General features: G+C 47.5%; 1 protein-coding gene across 1 annotated transcript; it reads left to right on the top strand.

The window, feature by feature from the left end:
• Positions 1 to 100: 100 nt before the first annotated feature.
• hsp90b1 (heat shock protein 90, beta (grp94), member 1) lies at positions 101 to 11,794 on the top strand. The gene is made up of 17 exons (XM_038996427.1): positions 101 to 252; positions 5,136 to 5,238; positions 5,684 to 5,825; positions 6,235 to 6,351; positions 6,755 to 7,086; positions 7,602 to 7,827; positions 7,957 to 8,073; positions 8,334 to 8,471; positions 8,591 to 8,668; positions 9,169 to 9,234; positions 9,343 to 9,612; positions 10,033 to 10,278; positions 10,413 to 10,549; positions 10,706 to 10,784; positions 10,904 to 11,059; positions 11,326 to 11,394; positions 11,521 to 11,794. Exons 1-17 carry the CDS (start codon positions 204 to 206, stop codon positions 11,545 to 11,547), a joined length of 2,352 nt encoding a protein of 783 aa, XP_038852355.1. The 5' UTR covers positions 101 to 203; the 3' UTR covers positions 11,548 to 11,794.
• Positions 11,795 to 11,888: the final 94 nt, after the last annotated feature.

Raw genomic sequence — 11,888 nt, 5'->3', positions numbered from 1 at the left:
AAGCTTCCACCATTGGTTATTGTTGTGCGTGGGGAGCAGGTATAGGTCCACTTCATCAATCCACCGCCTCCAAAGGGGGGATCAGATAAAGGAGTCTACAACCACCGACGCACACCGTTTCAAACCTATGCCGGGGTGTAGGAATAAAGTACAATATAGTAAAATACGGGACTAGGACTATAGTGATATTTTTTTCTATTAAAATGAACCGAATGTGGACAATAGGCCTCTTTTGTGCTCTTCTAGCTTTCAGTAAGTATGAGTTATAAATTGCGTAATATAATTTCAATTTATTTGCTGTTACTTGACATTTCATGACTTTTTCTTATGATTGCAGTATAAGCAGCAGTAAATGTGCTAAAATTGCCATCTTTTGATTGCAGTGCATTGTTGTGTTGACCGATGAGTGTGTCAAATGGGGTAACATTGTAGAAGACAGGACTGATTTGAAGCTTCTGGTACTTTCTCTTCATCCGAATCCTGAGGAGCCAGACTGGAACATTGATATGTCTAATGCTTCTCTTTTTTTCATTCATCATATCTGGACGTTACGGTTATTTTGCTTTATGAGCACGTTATTCAGATTTTTACTTTACATTTTTGTCCATCTTGACACTAATGTCATACCTAACACCTCTGCTTCCACAACCACACCGACCAAACAGAAGCAGGATTCTAAACACCCTAATCCCACACAGTTATACTGCAATTGTACCAGTTATCAACAACTAACTACCAGTGGTGGAAAAAGTACAAAATTGTCAACTTGAGTAAAAGTAAAGATACCTTAATAGAAAATGACTCAGGAAAAAGTGAACTTCACCCAGGAAAATCCTACTTGAGGAAAAGTTGAAAAGGATTTGGTTTTAAATAAACTTAAGTATCAAAAGTGTCAATAATTTCAAATTCCTTATATTAAGCAAACCAGACAGCACCATTTTATTTTATTTACTGATATCCAGGTGAACAATCCAACCCATAATTTCCAAATGAAGCATGTGTTTAGTGAGTCTGCCAGATCAGGGATGTTTTTCAAGTGTGTGAATTAGACCATTTCCCTCTCCTGCTAAGCATTGAAAATGTAACGAGTACTTTTGGGTGAAGAGGGAAAATGTATGGAGTAAAAAGTACAATTTCTTTAGGAAAGCAGTGAAGTAAAAGTATAAAGTTACCCCAAAAACTACTTAAGAAGTATTTTTACTTAAGTACTTTACATCACTGCCAACTACCCATACAATAGTCTGTTTGCTTTGGACAGTGCAATCAGTTTGCTATGTGGGTATAGAGATGGAAACAGCAAAGGTATCAAATCTTTATCAGCAGTGAAGGTGAACTTTTTCCAGGAGCTTATCAGTTTTAGTACAGTATCGGTCCGTTCTGAGACGGAGAAGTGTCATGACCTCTATGGAAGGAGTCAATGAGATGTTGTCACGTTCCTGACCTGTTTTCTGTTGTTTTGTATGTGTTTAGTTGGTCAGGGCGTGAGTTGGGGTGGGCATTCTATGTGTTGTGTTTCTATGTTGGGTTTAATGTGTTGCCTGATATGGTTCTCAATTAGAGGCAGGTGTTTGACGTTTCCTCTGATTGAGAACCATATTAAGGTAGGCTGGTTTCACTGTTTGTTTGTGGGTGGTTGTCTTCCGTGTCTGTATGTATGTTCGTACCACACGGGACTGTAGCGTTGGTTTGTAGTCTGTACCTGTTCGTGCGTTCTTCGTGTTTTTATGTAAGTTCTCTAGTTCAGGTCTGTCTACGTTCGTTTTGTTATTTTGTAATCATTCCAAGTGTTTTTTCGTGTTCGTCTTCGTCGTTTAATAAATCATTATGTTTTCAAAACCCGCTGCATTTTGGTCTGATCCCTACTCCTCCTCTTCAGACGAAGAGGAGGAGAGAAACCGTTACAGAACCACCCACCAACGAAGGATCAAGCAGCGGGTTAACGGGCAGCAGCGACAGCAGCAGGTGTACAAGGAGGAATGGACATGGGAGGAAATCCTAGACGGAGAAGGACCCTGGACAGAACCAGAGGAGTGTCGCCGCCCCAAAGCGGAGCTGGAGGCAGCGAAAGCGGAGAGGCGGCGATATGAGGAGGCAGCACGGAAACGAGGCTGGAAGCCCGTGAGTCAAACCCCAAAATTTCTTGGGTGGGGGCTCTCGGGGAGTGTAGTTGGGTCAGTCAGGAGACGTGAGCCAACTCCTCCTGCTTACCGTAAGGAGCCGGTGAGGGCGGAATTGGAGGTGAGTGACGCAGAGACAGTGAAGGAGTTAATGGGGAAATTGGAGGAGAGAGTTATGAGGGATGTACTGGTTTGGTGCATGAGGCACGGCATCCGTCCGACTGAACGTGTTGGTGAGTTGATGTCACCGGGAACAGCTCTCCATACTCGTCCTGAGGTGCGCGCTAGCCGTCTGGTTAAGACAGTGCCTACACCACGTACCAAGCCTCCTGTGCGTCTCCAGAGTCCTGTGCGTCCTGTTACTGCTCCCCGCACTAGCCCTGAGATACGTGTCCCCAGCCCAGTACCACCAGTGCTGGCACCACGCACCAAGCCTCCTGTGCGTCTCCAGAGCCCTGTTCCTCCTCCATGCACTCTCCCTGTGGTGCGTGTCTCCAGCCCAGTACCTCCAGTTCCGGCACCACGCACAAAGCCTCCTGTGCGTCTCCAGAGCCCTGTACGCACTGTTCCTTCTCCCCGCACTCGCCCTGAGGTGCGTGCCATCAGTCCGGTACCACCAGTTCTGGCATCACGTACCAGGCCTATAGTGCGCTTTGAGAAACCAGTGTGCCCTGTTCCTGCTCCACGCACTAGCCCTGTGGTGTGTGTCTCCAGCCCATTACCACCAGTGCCGACACCACGCACCAGGCCTACAGTGCGCCTCAGCCGGCCAGAGTCTGCCGTCTGCCCAACGGCGCCTGAACTGCCCGTCTGCCCAACGGCGCCTGAACTGCCCGTCTGCCCAACGGCGCCTGAACTGCCCGTCTGCCCAACGGCGCCTGAACTGCCCGTCTGCCCAACGGCGCCTGAACTGCCCGTCTGCCCAACGGCGCCTGAACTGCCCGTCTGCCCAACGGCGCCTGAACTGCCCGTCTGCCCAACGGCGCTTGAACTGCCCGTCTGCCCAACGGCGCTTGAACTGCCCGTCTGCCCAACGGCGCTTGAACTGCCCGTCTGCCCAACGGCGCCTGAACTGCCCGTCTGCCCAACGGCGCCTGAACTGCCCGTCTGCCCAACGCCGTCTGAACTGTCCGTCTGCCAAGCGCCGCATGAACTGCCTGTCTGTACTGAGCCTGCAAAGCCGCCCGTCTGTACTGAGCCCTCAAAGCCGCCCGTCTGTCATGAGCCTTCAGAGCCATCCGCCAGACAGGAGCAGCCAGAGCCTTCCGCCAGACAGGAGCAGCCAGAGCCTTCCGCCAGACAGGAGCAGCCAGAGCCTTCCGCCAGACAGGAGCAGCCAGAGCCTTCCGCCAGACAGGAGCAGCCAGAGCCTTCCGCCAGACAGGAGCAGCCAGAGCCTTCCGCCAGACAGGAGCAGCCAGAGCCTTCCGCCAGACAGGAGCAGCCAGAGCCTTCCGCCAGACAGGAGCAGCCAGAGCCTTCCGCCAGACAGGAGCAGCCAGAGCCTTCCGCCAGACAGGAGCAGCCAGAGCCTTCCGCCAGACAGGAGCAGCCAGAGCCGCCAGCCAGCCATGAGCAGCCAGAGCCGCCAGCCAGCCAGGATCCGCCAGACAGGAGCAGCCAGAGCCGCCAGCCAGCCATGAGCAGCCAGAGCCGCCAGCCAGCCATGAGCAGCCAGAGCCGCCAGCCAGCCAGGATCCGCCAGAGCCGCCAGCCAGCCAGGATCCGCCAGAGCCGCCAGCCAGCCAGGATCCGCCAGCCAGCCAGGATCCGCCAGAGCCGCCAGCCAGCCAGGATCCGCCAGAGCCGCCAGCCAGCCAGGATCCGCCAGAGCCGCCAGCCAGCCAGGATCCGCCAGAGCCGCCAGCCAGCCAGGATCCGCCAGCCAGCCAGGATCCGCCAGAGCCGCCAGCCAGCCAGGATCCGCCAGAGCCGCCAGCCAGCCAGGATCCGCCAGAGCCGCCAGCCAGCCAGGAGCCGCCAGAGCCGCCAGCCAGCCAGGAGCCGCCAGAGCCGCCAGCCAGCCAGGAGCCGCCAGAGCCGCCAGCCAGCCAGGAGCCGCCAGAGCCGCCAGCCAGCCATGAGCCGCCAGCCAGCCATGAGCCGCCAGAGCCGCCAGCCAGCCAGGATCCGCCAGAGCCGCCAGCCAGCCAGGATCCGCCAGGGTCGGGGGCGAGGATCGCCACTCGGAGGACGCTAAGGAGGGGGACAAAGACAATGGTGGAGTGGTGTCCTCGTCCTGCGCCGGAGCCGCCACCGCGGACAGATGCCCACCCAGACCCTCCCCTTGAGTTTTAGGGGTGCGCCCGGAGTTCGCACCTTGAGGGGGGGGTTCTGTCACGTTCCTGACCTGTTTTCTGTTGTTTTGTATGTGTTTAGTTGGTCAGGGCGTGAGTTGGGGTGGGCATTCTATGTGTTGTGTTTCTATGTTGGGTTTAATGTGTTGCCTGATATGGTTCTCAATTAGAGGCAGGTGTTTGACGTTTCCTCTGATTGAGAACCATATTAAGGTAGGCTGGTTTCACTGTTTGTTTGTGGGTGGTTGTCTTCCGTGTCTGTATGTATGTTCGTACCACACGGGACTGGAGCGTTTTGTTTGTAGTCTGTACCTGTTCGTGCGTTCTTCGTGTTTTTATGTAAGTTCTCTAGTTCAGGTCTGTCTACGTTCGTTTTGTTATTTTGTAATCATTCCAAGTGTTTTTTCGTGTTCGTCTTCGTCGTTTAATAAATCATTATGTTTTCAAAACCCGCTGCATTTTGGTCTGATCCCTACTCCTCCTCTTCAGACGAAGAGGAGGAGAGAAACCGTTACAGATGTAGTATTGTGACTGTTATGCTTACAGATAGAGGGGAAGACTAGCTACCAGTTGAACTTAGTCCCTCCATAGTGAATTTATGGCCCAGTGGTTGCTCTGTCACATGACATGGGTCAATTTAAGTTAATATTAAGGAGTTGTATTTTTACTGGGTACAAGTTTTTGTTTAAACCCTCAGATCTATGTTTAATTTTATCTACAGGTTCTGTCAGAGCGGAGGATGAGGTTGACATTGATGGGACAGTGGAGAAGGACTTGGGTAAAAGTAGAGACGGCTCCCGGACAGATGACGAGGTAGTCCAGAGGTAAGTGTGTTTAAATATTTCAGTAAAGAAGAGTGTTCTGTCATGCAGTAAGTCTTGAGACTAACTGGTGACAAGAGCACCCCATTATAGACTTCTACTTCCTCCCTCTTTTCCAAAACACAACCCTTTATACTGACCTTACATGAACCATGGAAACCACTTTTACCTCCTCTCCTTTCGGCTTGCTATTTTCAGTCAAAAATAAAACCCCTATTGAGATTTGTTGATATACTATTTTATTTTTGGCTTGACACCCCTTCCTATTAAGCCTGTAGAAGTACACCTGATCATTCTTCAGTTCATTAGAGAGCAACACACAACATTTTATAAGGGTTTTCCCTATTACCAGTCACACAGATGAGGCCTCTATAAATATTCCCTTTGGGGAAATCTTGAGTCTATCTTTTGTTTGTGCTGATCTCTGACTACTCTTCTGTTTTTCCAGGGAAGAGGAGGCTATCCAGCTTGATGGCCTGAACGCAGCACAGATAAAGGAAATCCGGGAGAAATCAGAAAAGCATGTCTTCAAGGCCGAGGTGAACAGAATGATGAAGCTCATCATTAACTCCCTGTACAAGAACAAAGAGGTTAGTGTCTGCTCTGGTGATCTGTGTAGACAATGGAGCGGAGAACGTTTACACTTACAGAAATAATAGGGCAATACAATAAATATATATTTTTTTACACTCATTAAGCAATATTTACAGTCATTTGTTTAATTAGAAATGAGTTCACAACGAGTCCTTCTGGCTATCTATCATTACATAAACCTGATAGAGGTTCAGTGAGGTAACTTAAGGTAATTGAATAAGGGTCGAGACAGTTAGGAATGTAATTTGGGGGCGGGGCTTCGCCCTGCCTGCATCTCGGGGTAGAGGTGGGGGCGAGCACACCCGCTGACTAGAGCACCCACTGATGGGAGCGGCCATTTGTATTGTCTTTGTATTGTAAATACAATTTTATCATTTGTTGATGTTTCTTTTTGTCTGTGTCCAGATCTTCCTGAGGGAACTGATCTCCAACGCTTCCGATGCTCTGGATAAGATCCGGTTGCTGTCCCTGACCAATGATGAGGCACTCACTGGTAACGAGGAGCTGACAGTGAAAATCAAGGTATGTTAAGTTACCTTAAAAGTGTTAGCTTTCTGTGTGACCCACCCTTTTATGTCCACCGACTGGAGGCTAATTAGCAACCCTTCACTGAGCTATCTAGAGTGAAACCTGAGACCCGAGAGAGTTGTTAGGATAACATCTCTAAATTTACATCTCAGTTTTTGCATTGCAAAAAGGGACATCACGACTTTCAATACCTGCTGCAGGACATTGTGTGCTTTCCCTTTGAGTACATGCAAATGAATAATAAATACTGTACACACTTGGTTTGCTTTTCTTTCATTCTAAATGTGCATAGATTTTTTTATTACTATTAAAGTTTCAAACTAAGTCTGTCAAGTACAATGCAAAGTAATCCAAAACCCAATATAACATTTCACTGTTTGTTTCTCCTCACCTCCAGGCTGACAAGGAGAAGAACATGCTTCACATTACCGACACCGGCATCGGCATGACCAAAGAAGACCTGGTCAGGAATCTCGGCACCATCGCCAAGTCCGGCACCAGTGAGTTCCTCAACAAGATGACAGAGATGCAGACCGAGGGCCAGTCAACCTCTGAGCTGATTGGTCAGTTCGGCGTGGGCTTCTACTCTGCGTTCTTGGTGGCTGACAAGGTGATCGTAACCACGAAGCACAACAACGGCACGCAGCACATATGGGAGTCTGACTCCAACGAGTTCTCCGTCATCGAGGACCCCCGCGGGGACACCCTCGGCAGGGGCACCACCATCACGTGAGTCAGCAAGGCAACTCAGCAAGTAGCAACCATTCAGAGTCAATATAGCATTAGTGTGTAGGTGGATGATTTGTACTTACTATGGCAATTTTAGTCTGGATATGGACAGCTCTGTTAATAGTCTATGATGAAGTAGAATATGGTTGGTTAGTTAAGCAACGTAAACCCTCATATCAATAATACTTGTTATGATGTAGTTATTGCCTCATTTGTTCAGACCTTTTTGGCATTACTGGCTGTGGAAAATTCAGTCAAAAGACTGTCTAAATTAAATTAAGCAGAGACACAAATGTCAAACCAAAGCTGAACTAATAAGTGCTCCAAATTGGATTTCACTGTAATGAAAATTTGTTTCATTACTGTGTCTTTTTTTTAAAGGCCAAGAAGCCCGTAGTCTCGCTCAGGCGGTGCAGCCAGAGGAATCTAGTTATGTTTGAAAGGTTCACAACTGTAATGACTAACATTAAGCTCTGACTGGCTCTTCACTGCAGTGCATTCTTTTTCTCCCCTAGTTTGGTGATGAAGGAGGAGGCAACAGACTACTTGGAGCTGGAGACCATCAAGAACCTTGTGAGGAAATACTCCCAGTTCATCAACTTCCCCATCTACGTATGGAGTAGCAAGACTGAGACTGTAGAGGAGCCTATTGATGAGACAGAAGCAGATAAGAAGGATAAAGACCACGATGAGGTTGAGGTGGAGGAGGAGGAGGACAAGGACAAGCCAAAGACGAAGAAGGTAAAACATTGTTTCAAAGACTAACTACTGTCTGTAGCAGCAACGGATCCCATCGAAGCAAATCTCAATGGAAGTGGATCTTTCAGTTTTAAAGACTGTCCTTTCTCCTTTCATTTTCCCCCACCTCAGGTGGAGAAGACAGTGTGGGACTGGGAGCTGATGAATGACATCAAGCCCATCTGGCAGAGGCCTGCCAAGGAGGTGGAGGAGGACGAGTACAAGGCCTTCTACAAGACCTTCTCCAGGGTGGGTGTCTGTCTACAGTTTATTCAGACTCACTCTCCTAGCAGACACTAATCCATTTAGCGGATACACAGTCTATATTTCCACTTAGATTTAGCAGACAACGGTTCTCAATGGGTGATCTTAGGTCAGATATGACTCATCTGACTGGACATGAACTGAAGTTGTCTTGTCAGGCAAAGCTTCAGTTGCCAGGCAACTGGTTTAATGACAGATGGAGGTTGTCTATGTAAATAACTTCCCACTCTATTCTGTTCTTGCAGGACACAGACGAGCCCATCTCCCACATCCACTTCACAGCAGAGGGGGAGGTCACCTTCAAGTCCATCCTCTTTGTGCCTGCTGCAGCTCCCCGGGGACTCTTCGACGAGTACGGTTCTAAGAAGAACGACTTCATTAAGGTACCACAGCAATGATTGGTTACAAAGCAACTATGGATTGGCATACACGCGGTTCTCAGTGCAGTATTGATGTGTCGTAGTAGTTTTCTCAGTCAGTAACAATCTTCCATCTCTCTCAGCTCTTCGTGCGTAGAGTTTACATCACTGATGACTTCCATGACATGATGCCTAAGTACTTGAACTTTGTGAAAGGAATGGTAAGTATTATTCCTTAGGGTTAAGTCAGGATACCAGTATGTTTAGCCATCATTCCACTCCTTGCCACTCCTGTCATGCTAAAGATTGGCATATGACTGGGGGTACAAGGAGTAAAATGTTAGCTAATCAGACTGCTAGCCAGGCTATTTAAGTCCACCCACTGAGGATTGATTGAATGTTAAAGCTGCAATTTGTACAAATTCACATAGAAAAGTGAGTTATAGATCTATAATTCTCATTGAAAGCAAGTCTAAGAAGCGGTAGATCTGGTTTGTGTGCTATTTCTATGCTTCTCGTTAAGTTTTGTTTTTACGTCTTTCAGTTTTGTATACGAGCTTCAAACAGCTGAAAATACTATATTTTTGGTTATGGAAAAGATATTTCTCAGTAGTTTACATGGTACAGTAATTCTCTACACGATATTAGAATTTTAGCAACCGGGAAATGGCAAAACGATTTTTGCATATTGCATCTTTAAATTTCTTGTCTGTTCCATCAGGTTGACTCTGATGACCTTCCTCTGAACGTCTCAAGAGAAACTCTCCAGCAACACAAACTTCTCAAGGTGAGGCTTGCTTTCAATTCACTCTAACAAGGAAACCCACCTGGGTCAACACTCTTCACTAAACCACTCTGCTAACAGCATACTTAAACATACCTCTTCTTCGGCCAGGTCATTCGCAAGAAGCTGGTGCGCAAGACCCTGGACATGATCAAGAAGATCGCAGAGGAACAGTACAACGAGAAGTTCTGGAAGGAGTTTGGCACCAACATCAAGCTGGGTGTGATCGAGGACCACTCCAACCGGACCCGTCTGGCCAAGCTGCTGCGTTTCCAGACCTCCAACAGCGACACGGTGCTGGCCAGCCTGGAACAGTACGTAGAGAGGATGAAAGAGAAACAGGACAAGATCTACTTCATGGCTGGGACCAGCAGAAAAGAGGTGAGGGTCTGGATGAGAGCACTGTTTTGTGATCGAAAATGGTGACCTTTGAGTAGAATATGTATGTTTGTAGAGCATAAAAGCGGAGTTAGTTTTTATTTTTAATTTAACCTTTTATCTTACTAGGCAAGTCCGTTAAGAACAAGTTCTTATTTACAATGACAGCCTACCGGGGAACAGTGGGTTAACTGCCTTGTTCAGGGGCAGAACGACAGATTTTTTTCCTTGTCAGCTCAGGGATTCGATCCAGCAACCTTTCTGTTACTGGCCCAACGCTCTAACCACTAGGCTATATGCCGCCCCAAAAGTTATAAACCTTGTAATGAAGGATCTGTAAAATATTATAGTAGCCTCCTTCCTACATCAAATGTTTGCTGTATCGTGCCCTGAGCTTAATTTCCCCTCCATCTTTTCCGTCAGGCCGAGTCGTCTCCCTTCGTGGAGAAGCTGTTGAAAAGGGGTTATGAGGTAATCTACCTGACAGAGCCTGTGGATGAGTACTGTATCCAGGCCCTACCGGAGTTTGACGGCAAGCGCTTCCAGAACGTTGCCAAGGAGGGCGTCAAGTTTGACGAGAGCGACAAGACCAAGGAGAAGAGGGAGGGCCTGGAGAAGGAGTACGAACCTCTCACCACCTGGATGAAGGACAGCGCCCTGAAGGACAAGGTTAGGGGTCTTCTCAATGGGAATGTGCATTGTTATTGAATAGACACTAGTCAGATGGCATCTCCTCTGTTTTGAAAATGTTTGCTCAGGTGTTGAAAAAGCTTTGAAAAGCTGAATCTTTGATCTGTCTGCAGATCGAGAAAGCTGTGCTGTCCCAGAGGCTGACCAACTCTCCCTGTGCCCTGGTAGCCAGCCAGTACGGCTGGTCCGGTAACATGGAGAGGATCATGAAGGCACAGGCCTACCAGACAGGAAAAGACATATCCACAAAGTAAGCAATGTGAAACCATTTTGACCTAATGTACAGTATATGTTCTGTGGGATAAGACGTCACTCACAAGAACTCGTAGTGGCTCAAGTCCTAGAGGGTGTTGACATAGTTTCTGCTTATTACCATGTTTTGACACCTTTTATTTCTGTTGTCCAGTTATTATGCAAACCAGAAGAAAACACTAGAGATCAACCCCAATCACCCTTTGATCAAAGACATGTTGAAGAGAATAAACGTGAGTACCATTTAGAATTCAACACAAATTACTTTACCGGGCATACGCCCTTACATTTCAAATTTACGCAAATGAATCATAGGTTCCTAACCGTATCAAATTCTCCTTCCTGACCTCAGGATAATGCAGAGGACCAGACTGCCTCAGACCTGGCTGTAGTGCTGTTTGAGACAGCCACACTACGGTCAGGCTACCAGCTGGCTGACACCAAAGCCTATGCAGACAGGATAGAACGCATGCTCCGACTCAGCATGAACGTGGACCTCAATGAAGAGGTACGCTCAATATAACTAATATTACCCACGTGCAAAAACGATCTGAATACTTACTGCTACTTTACCTATATAATAAACACTGACAATGCAAAGTGTGTTATAATGCAGTACATCATGGCTGGATTCTGTATAAAATAATTTACTAGTAAACATAGCAGAGCAGATTTTGGGGTGAGGGGAATTGGCACAAAGAGATGCTAAGGTATATCTGCGTCTTTCTTTTTCCGGTATATCTTTGCTTATCTTAACTTCCTTACCTGTCACAGCCAGAGGAGGAGCCAGAGGAGGAGCCAGAGGAGGAGGTTAAAGCAGATGAGGAGGAAGATGAAGATTCGGTAAGATGGGAGGGGAGTCTAGCACAGAACTGGGGAAAATAGTGTTAGTAATGTTAGTAAGACGATGGATAGTGATGGTCCTTTTTGCTTCATGTACGGATGTGTTTTTCACTTTGCTCTTTCCAGGGAGCCACAGGAAGGGATGAGCTGTGAGACGGACTGGGCAAGGGGGGTTGGAGGGAAGGGTGAGGGAGTGAACTGGGGGGGCAGAGATTTGACTGGAACTAGGTCCATCTTCTCTGCTGAAAAGGAGCGGGTGGGTGTTTGGATTTTAGGAGCTTCTGTTTTTGTTTATTTTCTACATTCCTACATGACTGTAAATTTGTTAATATTTAACCGAGCCGGTTATGAATGGCTGACTTCCTGTCATGAGAACTATTAAATGTTTCTGGAAAGGTAATCTCTCACCTGTGGTGTCTGCTTTTTACCTGTCATTTCTGTTATTTATTAGCCAGTAGTCAGCCAATTCAGTCTTTCCACAGTCAAATCTCCAG

The sequence above is a fragment of the Salvelinus namaycush genome, chromosome 6 (genome assembly GCF_016432855.1).
Source record: "Salvelinus namaycush isolate Seneca chromosome 6, SaNama_1.0, whole genome shotgun sequence".
NCBI classification, from domain to species: Eukaryota; Metazoa; Chordata; class Actinopteri; order Salmoniformes; family Salmonidae; genus Salvelinus; species Salvelinus namaycush.
The sequence above is the reverse complement of the archived record's forward strand: the minus strand, read 5'-3'. Positions and strand labels throughout refer to the sequence as shown.